Source organism: Salvia splendens, chromosome 5 (genome assembly GCF_004379255.2).
Source record: "Salvia splendens isolate huo1 chromosome 5, SspV2, whole genome shotgun sequence".
NCBI classification, from domain to species: domain Eukaryota; kingdom Viridiplantae; phylum Streptophyta; class Magnoliopsida; order Lamiales; family Lamiaceae; genus Salvia; species Salvia splendens.
The window spans coordinates 382,477-398,774 of NC_056036.1; the positions used below are offsets into that span (position 1 = coordinate 382,477).

Consider the following 16,298-nt stretch of genomic DNA (forward strand, 5'->3'; position numbering starts at 1 on the left):
TATGAGTAGCAAAATGTGTATTACATCTGCAAAAATAAGATGTATGGTCCATCAGTACTAGGTAAAGGCACGTTGAGTAACGCACACTAAATTTCCACATAATGGTCGAAGTGAAAAATCTTACACAAATTTATTACAAACTGTAAACTGTAATCATAGAAATGAAGCAAAAAAACCGGGCAGACGGATTGCAGAAGGAAACCAAATATTAAACAGATATATAAATACGAGAGAAGCGTCTGAGTCTGAAGCTCCTACCTCTTCGTCTCGCCATGGTGTCATCACAGGCATAGCCGCTTTCTGAGGTCAGAAACAGAAACAGGCAATTGTACAATGGAATCATCTCATCTGAGAAGGAGAACAAAACAAGCCGGATGCATCTGCTCCGACTGCTGCAAGATCACAAACAGTGCATAGCTGCCCTTGCTGAGATGGAACAAAATGTGTAGTGCAGTAGGGGCAGGTTACATCTCTCTGCCCTCTATAGATTGGAACGTATGTCGCTCCGCATATAACGAAAGGATTTCTGAAATCATAGTTGAGCTGCGTGGCATCCGTCATATTCCTCTCAGCCGCCTGCAGAACCTGGCGAGCTTGTCTTGCTTGATTCTCATTGGCTGGATTACTCTCAAGAAGCCGCCTAGCAAAGTTGGCTGCGGTGCTCAGATTTTTTGCCTTGAAGCAAACAGTCATTGCACTAGCCAGTGCAAGTCTCAAGTGTGGTGGCTGGAGCTTGCAATGGGTGAAATACGCTGCAAGTTCTTGCTGACGAACTGGATCGTCCTTCAGTTCCCTTCTCTTGAGCTCCATTTGCAAGCCAAGAATGTATTCCTTTACTACGATTACCAATTCCTTCACTTCATCCACCTCTCTTCTTGTTTCAATCACAACCAGTGGAATTGTGTGAAGAATTGACAGGAAATGTCGAAGAGCTTCAGAAAACTTTCCGGTGGTTGTTGCTTTGTAACCAGCCTTCAGCTTCTCATCTAGTTGAGAGAAATCGAAGATAAGAGCAGGAGGGCCTCGCACATTGGGGCTTGCAGATTCACTCCAACCTCTCTCTACTGCAACAGATATAACTGGTGCTGAAGTACAGGCACGTAGGTAACTGTGACTGCCCAGGTGAAGATCAATAAATTGAGACTTTAAAGGGGCAAAATTGCATATCCCTAACTGACGGCTCAACAAACGAAGTGCTGTATCAAAGTTGCCAGCAGCTGCGTGTTCAGCAGCAAGAGATGACTTCTGGACCCAAATTTGGCTCACAGGCATACCAGGCGTGGGGCAAACAAAAACAGAAGACTGGGCATTAGAAGCCACCTTCGGCGTATCAGCATCAGGAGGCAGATCTAGATCCTCAAGATCCCATCCTCCCTCCTCATCATTCTCATTGTGCACATCTTCCTCCTCCAGCACCATACTGATGTCTCCATTCTGCAGATGATCCACATCGCCAATATCCAAACCCTCACCCCAATCAGCATCTGCAGCCTCTTCATAATCTTCTTCTGCACCTTTACCTGCATCGTCAAGAGAGCCTTCAAATATGCCTTTACTCACCATTAACAGGGGCCAATCTCCAGCGCATAGCACTGGACTTGGAGGGATCAACAGAGAAGCTTGTCTCCCTTCAGGAAGAGAAGGAACATTATCTCCCAGTTGTGCAGATAAACGCTCCACTACGTCATGGAGCCCGTGAATGAAAGCTGTTATGTAAGCCAGGGGCAAGTGACCCGCATTCTCCAGAATTTTCACACGCTCTTGCACATCACCGAGATACAAAGCATTATGAAACTGGCCCATAACTTCATTTTTTACCTCAGCAATTTTCATCATTTTTGACAACTTGTCCAGATTGCCAGTTATCAGATAATGAAAAGAAAGCCTCTCAAAGTTCTTTGTCTTCTGGTATGCATATTCAACGATTCCTGCATTTCCCTGTCGTAGGGCTTCAACTCCTAGCCTGTACCAGTAATCCTTCTCGTCAATTTTTTTAGCAGATTCAAGGGCTTTCTCGATGTTACCACTTTCAAGAGCTAAGTTGAAGCGAGTTCTCTCATCCTTCACAAAATAGAGAGCAACTTGTGGGAAGCCCTTCTGCTGCAAATATGCGATCATGGCTTGTCCACATAGTTCTGAATTCTTTATCATGCTCATAACATGATCATATCTCTTCTTCAGCAGGGACAACTTAAAAATATATTCTGTTGAGTCAATTATGATTGGACCGTTTTTCCCATCTCGGTCCAGGCAAAAGATTGTGTTCCCATATATCTTTGTTACATACACCGGAACATCCAAGGTCTTTATAATGCCACTATCCCCATTGGGCAGGCAGTACTTAATGTGCGTCAGTGTAGTGTAGATAAAAACACCATTATCATCCCATGATCCACTCTTAACACGAATGGTCTCATGAAGAGTGCAGCGGTGCACAAGCTTTTTATCAGCAATAACAATTGAATGCTTGCTCAGCAAAGCAACACTCTCCATATCCTGAGACCAAACCACATACCTAACAAAAGAGGCTTGAAGATCTCCAAGAACAATTCTTTGTTGGAGATCAAAAATGACAACCTTGTCCTCGGCCCGGCAGAGCAGATTCCCAGTACCAGCATAGAATATGGCATCAATAGCAACAGGCAGGACACTCTTTTTCACTACTTCATTTTTTAGGTTCTTCACCAGGACTTGGTTGCTGCTCTTCTCAAGCACAGCAAACCTATTTCGAGCCACAAAAACAGCCGAACCCCCAGCACCTCTTTTAGCCTCTTGAGCTGTATCACCTCTGCTGTAGCTATCTTTAGGTATAACATAAAGCTCATATGAACCACCATCCACGTCTGAGCAAACCAAAATTGCATTCTCAGTGGGACTATAAGAAAGAGTCCGTGGCGCTTGATTCAAACTATTGGAACCAGGACGACGGATGGGTATCAGCTGTGTATCTTTCTGAGTGGAATACTCAAAAGTGCGTAGAAACCGATCCTTGACATAAAAAACAGAGTCGCCACTGACAGAAAAGGCAGGACGTTCTCTCTCTAGCTTAAAGACAATCATACCACTATCATGACCAGCAGCGAGTAGATTCATCTCGGGGTGGGCAGAAAGAATCCAGAACCTGTCATGCTCCCTGCGGAATGTCTGCAAGCCAGTTCTTTTAGTAGCATCCCAAACTCTAATGCTCTTGTCTTCTGAATTTGATACAATAATGTCCTGTCTTGCATGAAACAGAACACAAGAAACATTGTTCATGTGCCCTCTCAATGTGTCCACTTCCCAAGCTTTTGTGTCTGAAAAATACATCATATTGATATATCAAAGAAATATATATGTATATATAACTTGAGCACAATTTATGACTAACGGAAATATCTGCAACAAAGCAAGGTCTGTCACTCAATTCCTACACTCAAATAAGCTAATTGGAATTGCCTCATCAGCTTTTTCAAGAGGGAGTACTTGGTGGCTAACCACACCATCTTGCAATCCTAAACTAAACTAATGCCTTAGCAAATACATATAAAATCATCAACTCAAAACCTATATCTCATGAACCGCTCCTTAACCCATATTATCTTTAACAAATGACAGATACTTTGCAAAATGAAGCGAATGGTTTCAGAAAGTATATATAACAAACAGGTTTTCTCAGATAGAAGTGTGAGTAACATCAACAGTGGCTTACAGCAAATCCAAACAACCATGTATGTCTAAACACTGAAGATCAAGGCCTTAATGGTCTCCCTTTTACAGTTAGGGAAGTAACTTTCCTAATACCATAGCCAAAACTATTCAACCAATGAATACATATTCATAACATTACTCTTATAAGACAACAGTAGATCTCAAGTAGCACTTCAGATATCAGTGGTCAAGGTGACATACCATTCATGCGCCAGATTTTTACTTGGCGATCATCAGCTCCAGAAACAATCAGAGGGAGAGTTGGATGAAAAGAAGCCCAATTAACCCCTCGATCATGGCCTTCCAGGACATACTTCACAACAGCATCAACCCCACCAAAGAAGTCCGCATTCATTTGAGACAATCGGAGAATGTCATCAGCAGGAGATACTGTTTTCTTCCTCAAGGCACCAATATCCCAAACACGAACAGTCTGATCCAAAGAAGCCGAAACAACCAAGTCTTCTTTGGGGTGAAATGAAGCACACATGACATAGTGGTTGTGCCCCGTTAACACAGAAATGCAAGTACGTGATTGCCAGTTCCATATTCTGATTGTCTGGTCATCACTTGCACTTACTATCCAAGGATACTCGTGATGGAACTGGACAGTCCGGATATAGTCAAGATGACCAAGAAGAGTAAATAGACATCTATGCAATTTATAATTCCACACCTTAATTTTGTAATCATCACCTACAGAAAGAAAAAATTGGTGCATAAATCAGAAAATGCATCTAGTATACATCAAGAATCAAACACGGCAAAGAATCTATTGCGACATCGTGTTCCATTAAATTCATTCAAGAACCTGCATGAGTCAGCTCGACTACGAGATCCATATCATTTTATTGCCACGTACAACAAAAGAATAATTATCAAAAGTGTTCTGCAAACCTGAGGCGCAAAGGCCTCCTATTGATACAACGCGCTATGCAATTTCAAATCAGTTACCAATAATGCACTTCAAATTGTGTACATGTTCTATTCTCAAAGGATCTAGCACGACAAAGATCCTAGGCATTCCTTTGACTACTATGAGTAAAAGAATGAAAATCGTGACATTCACAAACATAACTACTTAACTAGATTGCTAGATGTGCGAGATTTGAAACTCACTAGCGTCTTTCTATACAATGAAAAGAATCATATAAAGGATTTAGAAAGCTGAAATTAGCATGATGAAAAAAATCCTGTTAAGTCAAATGCTCCAGAGACACAATATTCAACTAAGAATCGATTGAGAGAAACAAAACCAGACAATAAACTGACATGAACACCTGTTGATAAATTGATTGCTTTAACAGCCCTTAAAAATAATAAAATAACCTTTTGGATTTACATGGAAGTCAAGATCAGCACTGATCAACAAACACTATCTTCCAATTGCATGACCAATATGTGAACGCCAATGTTATTTACTAACAGCGAACATAAAATTAAATCAGTTGTCAATCACTTAAAACGGAATACAAATGGTTTAACAAGAAAAAATCACACAGGATCAAACACACCATTATCGTCACTACACCGATCACAGAACCCGCAAACAATGTACACTCCACAATCAACATCGTGAATCAAAATTAAAAAAACTCAACCAACACCAATCAAATCAGCAGATCCACACCAGAGAAAGCAAGGATCGCATTGCAGCAACAACAACGTCCACGTAAAGCAAAACAAAAATGAACACACAGCAAAAATTCAGACCTCCGGACACAAAAAGCGGCTGCGATTTATGGAAATGAACGCCGCGGACGGGTCCATCGTGCTCGTCGAATCGGTCGATGAGGGTGCCCATGCGGTAATCCCAGAGCTGGATGACGCCGCTGTGGAGACTTGCGAGGATCCATGGGCGCTTGGTGTGAAAGCTCAATCCTTTCACTCGATTGCTCTTGGTCTCGAATTTCGTCAGCATTTTCGGCCAATCGTCTCTCCACCTATGGTCGCAGAAGGAATGGAGAGATCTGAGGTCAGTGGGAAACCCTAATTGAGATTTAGATCTGTGAAAAAATGGGTAATTTTAACGAGAAAGAATGGGGGTAAGGAATAGCGTTATTTCTTTAAGCTCGCTGTAGTCTGTAGTAGACCATTGTATTTTAAAAGAGAGAGGGGTAAGTTTGCTACTCTACTTTTCTAATACTCCGTATATACTATCCCTATGTTCTACTTAAAATGATAATCCTCTTTTATACTGAATTTTGTCTAATTTTAAAAAATATAATAAAAAGTGAGTTAAAAAAAATTAGCAAAGAGTGAGTTAAATGTTTCATTTTTTTAAAAGAAAAATGACTCAACTTAGTTAAGATATCTCAAAGCCGCATGCGGGGAGACCCGCACGTACGGTTTTTAGGGGGATCTGGTCGAAAGACCGGCCGGTCCCCGCGTGGGGAGCTCTTGGGCTTTGCCCGTGTGTATGGCATGTTTGGTTCTCGGGCTAGGGGTTCCGATGAAAGACCAGGAAAGGATTGAGAGGATTCGGAAGAAGAAGACCGTGGCTTTGAAAAGTTCTGTTAGGTTCTTAGTAGCAATCGTCCTTACAGTTCTTTTCTCTCAAGCAGCGACAGCGAGCGAACTCCTAGTCGGAGGACGCGAGCGAATAAGCAAGCCGCGTTCAGCGGGCAAGCGAGCGAGCTTGGTAGTTTCCACCGCCTGTCCAGGGTTGAGCCCTGGGATTTGACGGCGGACTTAAAAAGCCACCTACAGACGCTTTACGCCCAATCATTCCGGATAACGCTTGCATCCTCTGTCTTACCGCGGCTGCTGGGCGCAGGGGAAGCGGGCGGACAGTAGCTCCTCTTTATGATACTTTGCTAGCGAAGTACACTTCAATGACTCATAATAAATGAGGAAATTCACACAAGAAAGCAGAACAAAAAAACAAGTCAAAGGACTAAAGCAATACAGGTCCGATCCGAATCCTACCGCTCCGTGGGTCTACGTGGTTGATAGATTGCGCCTGCTTTATCATGGCGGCAGCCCTCGGCCCGATCATCCAATTCGCTCCAAGAAATACGACTCAACTTAGTTGGGAGGCAGGGAGTAAAAAGTGAAATGTGATAAATTTTGTGGGACGGACAAAAAAAAAAGTGACAAAATTTACGGGGCGGAAGGAGTAGTACATTTATGTATCGAATATAAAAGTATAAGGATTTACTAAAACAGAAAAATTATATAAGAATCTATTGAAATAAATAATCAAAGTACAAGGACTTAAAGATGTGTTTTGTCTATTTTATACTCATAAATAGCTCTCATAGTGAATTAATGATTGATATATCTGTCTATATATAAAGAAAATTTTAATTACCCATTTTTGCTAAACCGGTTCAGTTCCATTAAATACACCCTTCATCCTATAATAAATGTCACACTTTTCTTTTTAGTTTGTCCTATAGAAGATGTAATATTTTCTTTTTAGAAAATGTTCTCTCTTACATTGATATAAAATTCTATTTTTTGTCTCCACTTAACACACAAAATAATATCTCCTAAAATCTCGTTGGATTATCCAAGTATGTCATCTATTATGATATTAAGAGAGTACAATTGATAGATTTATCCAATTGAATAATAATTTGGTAGATATATCACTCTCTCCACCCCCTAAGAATATGCACTTTTTTCTTTTTAGTTCATCCCACAAAAATATACACTTTATAATTTTGGAAATTCTCTTTTCTCTAATGAGGTGAGATATAATTTCCACTAACAATACTTAAACTACTTTTTTTCTCTACCTCCTTTTTATTTTACAAATTGTGCGTTAAAATCTGTGTCCAATTCAAAATGCGTACTTATGAGATGGAGGGAGTATATTGAAATAAGTTAATGAAATACAAGATATACTTACCAAAATAATAAAAGTGAAATTAGATATTTATTGATAAATGGAAAAAAAACGATACATTTAGGATTCGGTTGATTGATTTCGTATAAGGATAATTACACATAAAATTAATTTTATTGATAAATTTTATCCTTTCTTTCTGTGACAAAATTATATTGGGAAAATCTTAACTCAAATCAATCTATAGAACAATTTGAGCATAATTTAATCCTAAACAATCAATCAAAATCTCCACGTATTTGAATTGATATGCATTGATAAGATTGTTTCATCTTACAAACATAGGATAAGGATGGAATGTCATAGGCGACTGACTTTAAACGAGTGCAACCATACATGTGTTGTTCCTATTTTTCTCCTGAAAACAATTTATTTTCCCCTAATACCCCCAGACCCCGACTCCCTCGCTCGGCTCCGGAGCTCCTCCATCGCCGACGATTACCTAGCGGACTAGCGCGAGAAAGGTGAAATGTTGAACTAGGAAATAGTGTAGCTTAGGATTTTCTATGGAAGCTTCAAAAGATCCTTAATTATGGATTATTGATTTCTTGCAGCCCTAGATTAAAGCCAAAATATTGTTTCAGAAACTAATAAGATGGTAACTTTTTAAGATGATTATAATCGGCGGAAATCTGATTCTCTACATGATTGAAATTAGGTCATCTATTGGTTAGTATTTATCTTGGAATTTATGCATAAACATATATAAGTTAGTGTTAATCAAGTTCTAATTGTCACTTCCATCTGCATTGTCAAGATGAAGCTGATAACTTTCGATATGGGTTGTGGCGTTAGCAGTGGTGGAGGGCAGAGCTTGGTGTTGGGTTACTACTTGTTTGCCAGCAATGAGGCTCTAAAAGCAGCCGCAGAGAATGCACAAGCTGTGCCGAGAGATGACAGCTCTTGAGGCATTGGGGGGAGGGGGAGTATCAGGCAGAGGTGGAGGAGCTCAAGCAATACTTGAGAACCAGGCAGAGGTGGGTTGCTGAAGCTGATAACGTTCGATCTTAGGCGAATAGGAGATATAGGTTGTGGTGGAGGGCAGTGCTTGGTGTTGGGTTACTACTTGTTTGCCAGCAATGAGGCTCTAAAACCAGCAGCTGAGAATGCACAAGCTGTGCTGAGAGATGTCATCTATTTTTAGTTTCATACCTACAACAAAATGTTTCAAACTAATGAAGCCATACTGCTAGTTCCTAGTTGCCTATCTGTAACCACATGAAAAGCCTATTTTCTTGTAAGCCTAGTTATGGACTTGCAAGACACATATACTACTGTATTGTTTGGTAACTGAACTTAATAAAATTCTACTATACTGCTACATAAGAGCATTCTACTATACTATACTAGTGTTCACATCTTATTCAACTTCTTAAGCATACAAATTCTTTACTTTAGCATATAGAAAGCATACACTGGATTCACTACAATAGCCACATAACCGATCTTTAAAATGCATAACCAGATAACTACTTCCAGTAAAATCGGGAATAGTGAAAATATAGCAGAACCACAGGGTCACCAAATTAGCCACATAACTGATCTTTAAAATGCATAAACAGTAGAGAAACAATACCAAATAACAACCACTTCCAGTAAAATCTGGAAGAGTGAAAATATAGCAAACCAATGACAGTCAAACTCAGTCTAGTCTAGAGACTAGTGAAGAGATAGTGTTAGTATGCCTTGAATTTGTTTTCTAATTGTGATAGGATTATGTTTCCTAGTTAGAATAGGATATCATGTGTGCCTATTTATATGTGAGTAGAGCACATAATTCTGTGTTCTTAGATCGTGATCTTAGATATGAAATCTGTAACTGCAGTCATAATACAATTTGTTCTCCGTTCTTGCCCGTGGATGTAGCCAATTGGCGAACCACGTAAATTCTGTGTCTCCTTACGTTCTTTTGTTTGCCGATTACACAATTACTCCATTATGCCATAACAAACTGGAGAAGATCAACACACTACTGTTGAAGCTACTATTGATACTACTAGTTCTGATGTTCATCCAGAAGCTCGTCAGAGAAGCATTGCTATTGACAGAGCTAGGAGGACAGGTGTGAAGCCTCCGTTGAAGTACGGCTTTGAGGACATGATGGAATATGCACTACAAGTTGCCAGTGAAGTGGAAGATGAACCATCTACTGAAGAACCATCCACCTATAAGGAAGCTGTGAGCGTGCTAAATGGCTCGCTGCAATGGAAGAATATATGGAATCACTATGGAAGAATCTGACATGGAGCTAGTCAAACGGCCTAAGGGGAGAAAGATTGTTACTTGTAAATGGATCTTCAAGAAGAAGGAAGGGACCACAGTAGATGAGGGTATTAGATACAAAGCTCGGCTAGTTGCAAGAGGGTTCACGCAGAAGGAAAAGGTTGACTACAATGAGATTTTCTCGCCAGTGGTCAGACACACTTCCATCAGAGTGTTACTAGCAATAGTTGCACATTATGATCTGGAGCTTGAACAACTAGACGTGAAGACAACTTTCCTACACTGATTGCTTGAAGAAGATATCTACATGACTCAGCCAGAGGGATTCGTGGTTCCTAGCAAGGAGGATTATGTTTGCAAGCTGAAGAAGCCCTTGTATGGACTAAAGCAGTCTCCGAGGCAATGGTATAAAAGATTTGACATCTACATGGTCCAGCTGGGATACATCAGGAGTCCGTATGATTGTTGTGTGTATCACAACAAAACTGATGATGGTTATGTGATCTATCTCGTTCTGTATGTAGATGATATGCTTATAGCTGCAAAGTCGAAGTCCGAAATTTAAGAGTTGAAAGCTCATCTCAGTGCTGAATTTGATATGAAGGATTTGGGTGTTGCGAAGAAAATTCTGGGCATGGAGATATCTTGGGAAAGAGCAAAGAAGAAGCTCTATTTGTCACAGAAGAGCTACATTGAGAAGATTCTGTCAAGATTTGGCATGTCTGGAGCTAAACCTATTGATACTCCAAGTGCTACAAATATTCATCTGTCATCGGATAATGCACTGAAATCTGAAGTTGAGGAGGAGTACATGTCTCGAGTCCCATACTCTAATGCAGTAGGGAGTTTGATGTACGCTATGGTCTGTACTAGACAAGACATAGCACATGTTGTTAGTGTTGTCAGCAGGTTCATGGGACATCCGGAAAAGGAGCACTGGCAAGCCGTGAAGATAATTTTTCACTACTTGAGAGGTGCGTCTGATGTTGGTCTCATTTATGGAGGTGATACTCATTGTTCAGTGACTGGTTATTCTGATTCTGACTATGCTGGAGATGTCGATAGTAGAAGATCTATGACCGGTTATGTTTTCACTCTTGGTGGTTCTGTTGTTAGTTGGAAAGCAACTTTGCGGGCTGCTGTTACTTTGTCTACGACTGAAGCAGAGTATATAGCATTGACAGAAGCTGCTAAAGAGGTATGGTTGAAAGGGCTAGTTGGTGATCTTGGTTTAAATCAAGATCAAGCTGTTGTGTTCTGTGATAGTCAGAGTGCTATTTGTTTAGCCAAAGATCAAGTCCACCATGAGAGGACTAAACATATTGATGTGAGGTATCATTTTCTGAAGAATGAGAAAAGAATTGAGGAGAAGAAAGTTGACACTGCTGATAATCCTGCTGATATGTTCACCAAGCCGGTCTCGCAGAGCAAGTTTCAACATTGTTTGGACTTGCTTAATGTCATGAGCTGTTAGTTGCCCGTGGAAGGCAAATTTGAGGCAAGGATGAAGAAGTTTGTTTGTTTGGTATTATGATGATGCATTTGGAAGGAGGATTCAAGTCAAGGTGGAGATTTATTAGTATGTTGAATTTGTTTCATAATTGGGATAGGATTATGTTTCCTAGTTTATTTAGGATCTCATGTGTGCCTATTTATATGTGAGTAGAGCACATAATTATGTGTTCTTAGATCGTGATCTTAGATCTAAAATCTGTAACTGCAGTCATAATACAATTTGTTCTCCGTTCTTGCCCATGGATGTAGCCAATTGGCGAACCACGTAAATTATGTGTCTCCTTACGTTCTTTCGTTTGTCGATTACACAATTACTCTATTATGTCACAACAGATAGATTTAATAGGAATCCAGATCAGGGGATATCAGAACCTGCGTTTTCAGATGAACGCACTAGTATTTCGACTGATCCATTGTTTGCCGGTGGCTGCTGTGATCCATTGTTTGCTGGTGGCTGCAATTCATTGTTTTCTGGTGGCTGCTCTGATCCCGAAGCTTTTGTCAGTAGATTGCTCACCCACTCAGTGGAATTAACTGCACACTGAGTTAAATCATGAGAAATAGTTGTGCAGATGGCAGCTACAAACTGGTATACAGGTGCTACACAATTCTGATAGGCACCTACGACAACATAAATGAAATAAAAAACCACGAAAGGGCACATCGCTTGGAACACAACGATTACGGAATGGAAGGCACGACAGACTCTTTGATACAGTATGTCAGAGGAGCTTTCAAAGAGGAAACCAAATATGTTGCTAAAGTTTCATGCAGCGTTCAAATGCATGAACTGGATGCAGCTGGTGATCACGTGAGGTCAACTGGAGCACGAGAGTGGCCGGCTCTATACATATGCCAAGTAACATGGATAAAGGATCTGCTGCTCTTTCACCAGACAAGATTGAGGACCACAAGGACTCGTGGAGAGACGTGACATTGAGAGGAATTATGAAGAAGAAAGATTAATGAATTCTGTTATGATTAAGAGCTGTAATAGGATTGTACCATAGATTGGGAATGGATTCTAGATCCTTCTTGGTCTAGCTATATAATCAGTTAGTATTGAGATTACATTTTAAGTAATGAAATAGTGAAAATCTTCAGCTCGACATTTATGGAATTCTCAAGCTTTACTTTCTTCTTCATGAGCTCTCTGGTTTCTTTTCATGGTATCAGAGCAGGATCAAAAATATCATGTCTCTCCTACCCTTTTTATCTTATTTTGTTATATACCTAAAATGGCAGAATCAAACGATTCAAATGCCTCAACTATTCCCTTGTCTGCGTTGCCTCTCTTTTCTCAGATTCCTCCTATCTCAGTGAAGCTCACTGAAGGGAACTTCCTGATATGGCATCAACAGGTAGATATTGTTGTGTGTGGCTACGGCCTTGAAGCATTCCTCACTGGAGAAGCAATCCCACCTCCGCAAACCATTGCAGATCCAGATGAAGGTTCCATGATACTCAATCCAGCCTTTGTGGCATGGCAAAGACAGGATAGAAGGGTAGCTGGTTGGCTGCTCTCTTCACTGTCAGAAGGAGCTCTTTCCTTTGTTGTTGGGTCAGATCCGTTAAGGATATTTGGAGAGCCTTGGAGACAAATTTTGCCAGTCACTCTACTGCCAAAGTCATGCAGTATAGACAGCAGATGCAGAACCTCAAGAAGGATGGTCTCACTATGAGTGAATATTTGGGTAAGATGAGAAATTTCTTTTACCTTCTTGGGTCTGTTGGTTGCAGGATCTCTGATGGGGAACAAATCCTGCACATTCTTGGAGGATTGGGCCAAGAATATGATCCAACAGTATGTGCAATTACTTCCAGATCTGAGCCCTGGACCATTGGAGATGTCAGCTTATTTCTCCTCAGCTTTGAGTCCAGAATGGAGACTACAAGGTCACACTCCACTAGTGTGGATGGATCTCAGCCTACATTGAACTTGTTGGTGCAGCAACAGTCAGAGCAGAGAAAGGATTCATCTTCATACTACAACAAGTTTGATAATGGAGGAGGAAGAGGTGGATCCAGAAATCAGAGAGGAGGCAGAGGAAGAAGAGGCTTTGGTAGAGGGGAGGCAACAAAATCATTTGCCAATTGTGTGAAAAGCTAGGACACACAGCAGCTAAATGTTGGCATAGGTTCGAACAGAACTATACTCTTCCTCAACTGCAGTTTAGAGGGAATGCTCCACAGCAGCAGCAAAACTACCCATCTGCTCATCTGACTCAGTCTGTGCCAAGATCACCTACTGTCAATTTCTCAGATGGAACTCTGTCAGAATTTTGGTTTAATTCTGCTGCCTCAACCAGCTGGTATCCGGATTCTGGAGCTACTCATCATATCTCCAATGATTTGAGCAACTCAAACATCGGCTCAGAATATACAGGAGGTAAACACTTGGTTCTTGGAAATGGTCAATCTGTTGATATTGCTAATGTTGGTGAAATTGTTCTTAAGTCTCATTCTCCTAGTTTCTCCAGAAAACTTCATCTTAAGAATCTCTTACATGTGCCTAACATTACCAAAAATCTCCTCAGTGTCTCACAATTTGCCAAGGATAATTCGGTTTTCTTTGAGTTTCATCATTCCTTTTGTTTTGTCAAGGATCTTTGCACCAAGGAAATAGTGCTCAAGGGAACACTTGACAAAGGGCTTTATCACTTCCTAGTAGACCATTCCCCAATCAAGAGAAGCCATAGCTCCAATCTCCTTCCTATTCAAGAAGTGCCAGTAGTTCACACAGTCAGCCTTCCCAATGATGCTTCTAGTAGTAGTTCCAGTACTTCTTCTACTCTTGATTTATCCTTGTGGCATAATAGACTATGACATCCTACACTAGATGTTGTGAAGCATGCTTTGCGCAGTTGTAATATCCCCTTTGTTTCAATGAAAAATCAATCCCTTTGTCATTCTTGTTGTGTCTCAAAGGCTCATAGACTTCCTTATTCCTTGTCAAAATCTGAGTTCAGTTCTCCTCTTGAATTAATACACAGTGACTTATAGGTACCGTCTCCTGTAGTTTCCAGAAATGGATTATCCTATTATATCTTCTTTGTTGATCACTACTCTAGATACTCTTGGATTTATCTTCTGAAGAATAAAACTGATGCCTATTCTGCCTTCAAGCAGTTTAAGGCCCTGAGTGAAAACCTTTTTAATTCAAAAAGTTAAAAGTCTCCAATCTGACTGGGGAGGTGAATTTCAAGGTTTAACTCCATTCTTGAAAGAGTGTGGAATTTCCCACAGAGTTTCTTGTCCCTACACTCCACAACAGAGTGGTCTAGCTGAAAGGAAGTATAGACACATTGTGGAAACTGGTCTTACTCTTCTGGCCCAGGCCTCTCTCCCTCAAAAATTCTGGGATTATGCTTTCCTTACTGCTACTTATCTGATAAACCGCATGCCTTCAAAAACCATCAACAACATTTCACCTTTTGAGAAACTCCACTGCCATAAACCAGATTATTCTTCTCTTAAGGTCTTTGGGTGTATGTTATCCCCTCACTCGTCCCTATAATAAGCATAAGCTTGACTTCAAATCAGCCAAGGCTACCTTTTTGGGCTATAGTCCATCTCACAAGGGATACAAAGGTGACATCCTTAATATTGAGCTCTCTGTTTTTGTCAAGAGAAACAAAAGAATATTAGCAATGTAACAAAACCAGACTGTAATAAGAATGTCAGATTAGGAATACGACATGTTTTAATTAAAGAAGAACAAATAGAGAGAGAGGAGAGAAACAGAACTGAAGAATAAGAACGGAAGATTATCTTGCTGAAGTTGTTGAGTAGAGTGTATAAGGAATGACAATGAAGATTGCTCAGTTTAAGGTATTTATAGACCTCGGAAATTGTGAGCATGCATAGTAAGAAATCAATGCAACTTCCCAAAAAGACACAATGATGAATGAGACCTTCCAAATATCAGTGTCAATAAAATCTTTTAAAAATATTGAGTTGAATTATATCTCTATGATTTAGTCCATTTAATGTCCTACGGCTATAAATAATTTATATAACTGAGCACCATTTTACATAGTATTTTTTAACCTGTTCTTCTATGATATACATGTGGCATAGGAAACTAAACAAAAGCAAACCTAAATACTTTTGGAAGAGAATATCTGCCATCCTATGCAAAAAAGAACAACCACAACATGCAGCAAAAGGAAGAATACATAATCATTAAAAAGAGAACACATGTGGTATGCCATGCGTGGGAAGATGGAGCTACTCCACATCAGCAACAAATAGGCAGTAGGAACTCTTCACTGAACAAATAAAAGGTAGTACTACATTAAATACTTCCACAAACTTATAAAATCAACTAAATACGGTTTAAATATTACATATCTGAATACCAGTTATATTTTGACCATTATATTGATTTACACTTGATGAATTGTGTTTCTATCATTCATCATTCCACATCAGGTTATAAAATAGATGGAAAATTCAAACACAGAAGCATTATACATTTAGATCATACCTGACACATGTTAGAAGATACCATAAAATAAGGTAGAACATAGGTTATAGAGCATTAAACTTAATAACTTGTGAAATTATTAAATCATGGTTTCTACTAGAGGATTATGTTAAGATGACAACCCTTCTTAAAGTGACAATGTACCACCTATCTCGTATTGCCACATGGCACGTTATCCAGCAATATTCATTTAGTATGCGTTTACAAATTGCATGATAATAATATGTGGATTGTTGTGTATATTGTCGAGTATTGTTGTATAGGCATAGAATGTTTCAGTTGCAGTATATATAGACGTATTGCTTTTTTATACAGTTATTTTGCATTATAGCCTATACAACAATACTCAGCACTCTACACTGCAATCCACGTAGTACTATCATGCAATCTGTAGAAATCCATTTAAAACGCTTACTATGATATTGTTGGATAAACCCCTAATATTGTTGGATAGCGTGCCATGTGGCAGCACGAGATTGGTGGTACGTTGTCACTCTAACTATGGTGGCACCCTAATGCTGACGTCCCGGC

General features: G+C 39.9%; 1 protein-coding gene and 1 long non-coding RNA gene across 2 annotated transcripts; one reads left to right on the plus strand and one right to left on the minus strand.

The window, feature by feature from the left end:
* Positions 1–5,764, minus strand: LOC121803558 (coatomer subunit alpha-1-like). The gene is made up of 3 exons (XM_042203185.1): positions 5,401–5,764; positions 3,889–4,383; positions 1–3,293 (listed from the first exon to the last, which is right to left on the minus strand). The coding sequence occupies exons 1-3, from the start codon at positions 5,606–5,608 to the stop codon at positions 340–342; spliced, it is 3,657 nt and encodes a 1,218-aa protein (XP_042059119.1). The 5' UTR covers positions 5,609–5,764; the 3' UTR covers positions 1–339.
* A 2,096-nt stretch (positions 5,765–7,860) lies between these two features.
* On the plus strand, positions 7,861–8,863 carry LOC121802969. The gene is made up of 2 exons (XR_006050882.1): positions 7,861–8,004; positions 8,095–8,863. It is a non-coding gene; the product is annotated as an uncharacterized LOC121802969 (long non-coding RNA).
* Positions 8,864–16,298: the final 7,435 nt, after the last annotated feature.

Bases quoted from the DNA above. Each gene is read 5' to 3' on its own strand.
- LOC121803558 (XM_042203185.1), bottom strand. From the start codon at position 5,608: ATGCTGACGAAATTCGAGACCAAGAGCAATCGAGTGAAAGGATTGAGC. The intron at 4,384-5,400 runs GTCTGAATTTTT...TTCTTTCTGTAG, and splicing joins GCCGCTTTTTGTGTCCGGAG to GTGATGATTACAAAATTAAG. The intron at 3,294-3,888 runs GTATGTCACCTT...TGTATTTTTCAG, and splicing joins AAAAATCTGGCGCATGAATG to ACACAAAAGCTTGGGAAGTG.